The sequence below is a fragment of the Penaeus vannamei genome, chromosome 21, assembly GCF_042767895.1.
Source record: "Penaeus vannamei isolate JL-2024 chromosome 21, ASM4276789v1, whole genome shotgun sequence".
Lineage (NCBI taxonomy): Eukaryota > Metazoa > Arthropoda > Malacostraca > Decapoda > Penaeidae > Penaeus > Penaeus vannamei.
This window is the reverse complement of record NC_091569.1, coordinates 31015913-31020912: the sequence shown is the minus strand read 5'-3', so window position 1 is coordinate 31020912 and position 5000 is coordinate 31015913. Positions and strand designations below refer to the sequence as shown.

The window sequence follows — 5000 nt, the reverse complement described above, 5'->3', positions numbered from 1 at the left end:
CTTTGGTTTTGCGGAATGACGCTACTGAGACACAAGATGCTTAGGGCCAAGATTTTTTTTTTTCGAAACTGCACGATTGCGTGAAAAAGACACCCCTGACTTCTTTGACAATGATCGGCGTGAATAGGCAAAACCAACATTCTTCTCTTGGTATTGTTTGTCGGGATAAGAAAGGCCAGAAAAAAGCCGTCTTGAGATCAAGATTCACAAAAATACTAGTGACGTTAGGTGGAAATAAGGCAAATTTTAATACATGATGTAGAAAATACTTGCCTTAAAAAATCAACAGAGTACTGTCAGTGAATGGCTGAAGACTGTTACAAATGGAATCTCTTACATGTAACGAAGTGCCTGACGGGTAGAATTTGAGTCCGGCGTCTGTCGAGACCCTTTGTATTTTTGGCAACATGCGATAGCCTACAATCAATGAAAATTGAGATTGTGGCTATTGCAGGAATAAATTAAGTGCACATTTCTCCAGGAAGTTCCATGTGTTCTTTACCAGATGTATGCATGTCTTAGGTCGTGCCGATAGCTCCGTCGAGGAGGCGGGGAAAGAGCCTGGGAGAGGATGGCGTCGGCAAGACGGGCTCCCTCGACCGCGAGCGGCCTCCTCGGCGCTCCTTCATAGCAGAGACCAGAGAAAGAATGAAAAAGTCCGTTTCGCTCGACCGGCGGAGCATGCCTGGCCTCAGCCGAAGCAAGTCGTCAAGTCGCGACAAAGTCAATCAGTCGCGGGAATCAATCGCTGGCAAGCCAAGGAAGGGAAAGAAAAAGGACGCCACCGGCATCTCCCACGGCGCCGTCGCAGGCGCTGCTGCAGCTGGAGCAGCAGCTGCGGCTGCGGGAGCTGTCTTGGTTAGTAGTGCTGCTGACGACGCTGCAGCAGATGCAGCAGCTGATGCCACTGAAGCTGTAGCAGATGCAGCAGCAGATGTCATCGATGATGTAGCAGATGCAGCAGCAGATGCCACTGATGCTGTAGAAGATGCAGCAGCAGATGTCACGGATGCTGCAGAAGATGCAGCAGCAGATGCCACTGATGCTGCAGAGGATGTAGCAGCAGATGCCACTGATGCTGCAGAAGATGCAGCGGCAGATGCCACGGATGCTGCTGAAGATGCAGCAGCAGATGCCACTGATGCTGCAGAAGATGCAGCAGCAGATGCCACTGATGCTGCAGAAGATGCAGCAGATGTCACGGATGCTGTAGAAGATGCTGCTGCAGATGCCACTGATGTTGCAGAGGATGCAGCAGCAGATGCCACTGATGCTGCAGAAGATGCAGCAGCAGATGCCACGGATGCTGCAGAAGATGCAGCAGCAGATGCCACTGATGCTGCTGAAGATGCAGCAGCAGATGCCACTGATGCTGCAGAAGATGCAGCAGCAGATGCCACTGATGCTGCAGAGGATGCTGCAGCAGATGCCACTGATGCTGCAGAAGATGCAGCAGCAGATGCCACTGATGCTGCAGAAGATGCAGCAGCAGATGCCACTGATGCTGCAGAAGATGCAGCAGCAGATGCCACTGATGCTGCAGAGGATGCAGCAGCAGATGCCACTGATGCTGTAGAGGATGCAGCAGCAGATGCCACTGATGCTGCTGAAGATGCAGCAGCAGATGCCACTGATGCTGCAGAAGATGCAGCAGCAGATGCCACTGATGCTGTAGAAGATGCAGCAGCAGATGCCACTGATGCTGTAGAGGATGCAGCAGCAGATGCCACTGATGCTGCAGAAGATGCAGCAGCAGATGCCACTGATGCTGCAGAAGATGCAGCAGCAGATGCCTCTGATGCTGCAGAAGATGCAGCAGCAGATGCCACTGATGCTGCAGAAGATGCAGCAGCAGATGCCACTGATGCTGCAGAAGATGCAGCAGCAGATGCCACTGATGCTGCAGAAGATGCAGCAGCAGATGCCACTGATGCTGCAGAGGATGCAGCAGCAGATGCCACTGATGCTGTAGAGGATGCAGCAGCAGATGCCACTGATGCTGCAGAAGATGCAGCAGCAGATGCCACTGATGCTGTAGAAGATGCAGCAGCAGATGCCACTGATGCTGCAGATGATGCAGCAGCAGATGCCACTGATGCTGTAGAGGATGCAGCAGCAGATGCGACTGATGCTGCAGAGGATGCAGCAGCAGATGCCACTGATGCTGCAGAAGATGCAGCAGCAGATGCCACTGATGCTGCAGAGGATGCAGCAGCAGATGCCACTGATGCTGCAGAAGATGCAGCAGCAGATGCCACTGATGCTGCAGAAGATGCAGCAGCAGATGCCACTGATGCTGCAGAAGATGCAGCAGCAGATGCCACTGATGCTGCAGAAGATGCAGCAGCAGATGCCACTGATGCTGTAGAAGATGCAGCAGCAGATGCCACTGATGCTGCAGAAGATGCAGCAGCAGATGCCACTGATGCTGTAGAAGATGCAGCAGCAGATGCCACTGATGCTGCAGAAGATGCAGCAGCAGATGCCACTGATGCTGCAGAGGATGCAGCAGCAGATGCCACTGATGCTGCAGAAGATGCAGCAGCAGATGCCACTGATGCTGCAGAAGATGCAGCAGCAGATGCCACTGATGCTGCAGAGGATGCAGCAGCAGATGCCACTGATGCTGCAGAGGATGCAGCAGCAGATGCCACTGATGCTGCAGAAGATGCAGCAGCAGATGCCACTGATGCTGCAGAAGATGCAGCAGCAGATGCCACTGATGCTGCAGAAGATGCAGCAGCAGATGCCACTGATGCTGCAGAAGATGCAGCAGCAGATGCCACTGATGCTGCAGAAGATGCAGCAGCAGATGCCACTGATGCTGCAGAAGATGCAGCAGCAGATGCCACTGATGCTGCAGAAGATGCAGCAGCAGATGCCACTGATGCTGCAGAAGATGCAGCAGCAGATGCCACTGATGCTGCAGAAGATGCAGCAGCAGATGCCACTGATGCAGCAGCAGATGCCACTGATGCAGCAGCAGATGCCACTGATGCAGCAGCAGATGCCACTGATGCTGCAGAAGATGCAGCAGCAGATGCAGCAGCAGATGCCACTGATGCTACAGAAGATGCAGCAGCAGATGCCACTGATGCTACAGAAGATGCAGCAGCAGATGTCACTGATGCTGCAGAAGATGCAGCAGCAGATGCCACTGATGCTGCAGAAGATGCAGCAGCAGATGCCACTGATTCTGCAGAAGATGCAGCAGCAGATGCCACTGATGCTGCAGAAGATGCAGCAGCAGATGCCACTGATGCTGCAGAAGATGCAGCAGCAGATGCCACTGATGCTGCAGAAGATGCAGCAGCAGATGCCACTGATGCTGCAGAAGATGCAGCAGCAGATGCCACTGATGCTGCAGAAGATGCAGCAGCAGATGCCACTGATGCTGCAGAAGATGCAGCAGCAGATGCCACTGATGCTGCAGAGGATGCAGCAGATGCCACTGATGCTGCAGAGGATGCAGCAGCAGATGCTACTGATGCTGCAGATGATGCAGCAGCAGATGCCACGGATGCTGCAGAAGATGCAGCAGCAGATGCCACTGATGCAGCAGCAGATGCCACTGATGCAGCAGCAGATGCCTCTGATGCTGCAGAAGATGCAGATGCCACTGATGCTGCAGAAGATGCAGCAGCAGATGCCACTGATGCTGCAGAGGATGCAGCAGCAGATGCCACTGATGCTGTAGAAGATGCAGCAGCAGATGCCACTGATGCTGCAGAAGATGCAGCAGCAGATGCCACTGATGCTGTAGAAGATGCAGCAGCAGATGCCACTGATGCTGCAGAAGATGCAGCAGCAGATGCCACTGATGCTGTAGAAGATGCAGCAGCAGATGCCACTGATGCTGTAGAAGATGCAGCAGCAGATACCACTGATGCTGCAGAAGATGCAGCAGCAGATGCCACTGATGCTGCAGAAGATGCAGCAGCAGATGCCACTGATGCAGCAGCAGATGCCACTGATGCAGCAGCAGATGCCACTGATGCTGTAGAAGATGCAGCAGCAGATGCCACTGATGCTGCAGAAGATGCAGCAGCAGATGCCGCTGATGCTGCAGAAGATGCAGCAGCAGATGCCACTGATGCTGCAGAGGATGCAGCAGCAGATGCCACTGATGCTGCAGAAGATGCAGCAGCAGATGCCACTGATGCTGCAGAAGATGCAGAAGCAGATGCCACAGATGCTGTAGCAGCTGCAGTAGAAGATGCCAACGCAGATATCGTTGATGAAGCAGCCAAGGCTGTTGTCCTCCTGAGGGACGAGGCTGAGGAAGTGGCGAGCGTGGGCGCTGAGGCTCTGGAGGATCCAGGAGCGGAGGTCGATGCTGCTGCTGCAGATGCCACCGATGCTGCAGAAGATGCAGCAGCAGATGCCACTGATGCTACAGAAGATGCAGCAGCAGATGCCACTGATGCTGTAGAAGATGCAGCAGCAGATGCCACCGATGCTGCAGAAGATGCAGCAGCAGATGCCACTGATGCTACAGAAGATGCAGCAGCAGATGCCACTGATGCTGCAGAAGATGCAGCAGCAGATGCCACTGATGCTGCAGAAGATGCAGTAGCAGATGCCACTGATGCAGAAGATGCAGCAGCAGATGCCACTGATGCTGCAGAAGATGCAGCAGCAGAAGCCACTGATGCTGCAGAAGATGCAGCAGCAGATGCCACTGATGCTGCAGAAGATGCAGCAGCAGATGCCACTGATGCTGCAGAAGATGCAGCAGCAGATGCCACTGATGCTGCAGAAGATGCAGCAGCAGATGCCACTGATGCTGCAGAAGATGCAGCAGCAGATGCCACTGATGCTGCAGAAGATGCAGCAGCAGATACCACTGATGATGTAGCAGATGCAGCAGCAGATGCCACTGATGCTGCAGAAGATGCAGCAGCAGATGCCACTGACGTTGCAGAAGATGCAGCAGAAGATGCAGCAGCAGATGCCACTGATGATGTAGCAGATGCAGTAGCAGATGCCACTGATGCTGC

The 5000-nt window shown here is 53.6% G+C and overlaps 1 protein-coding gene across 1 annotated transcript in view; it reads left to right on the top strand.

Annotated features, from left to right (window-relative positions):
* The window catches only part of LOC138865569 (protein DR_1172-like), a 5455-nt gene extending 486 nt beyond the window's left edge, over nucleotides 1-4969 (top strand). Inside the window, exons 2-6 of the mRNA XM_070136261.1 lie at nucleotides 523-1317; nucleotides 2107-2208; nucleotides 3436-3561; nucleotides 4105-4428; nucleotides 4862-4969. Of these exons, the coding sequence (XP_069992362.1) occupies nucleotides 523-1317; nucleotides 2107-2208; nucleotides 3436-3561; nucleotides 4105-4428; nucleotides 4862-4969 (1455 nt within the window). The remainder of the gene's footprint in view (nucleotides 1-522; nucleotides 1318-2106; nucleotides 2209-3435; nucleotides 3562-4104; nucleotides 4429-4861) is intronic.
* Nucleotides 4970-5000: the final 31 nt, after the last annotated feature.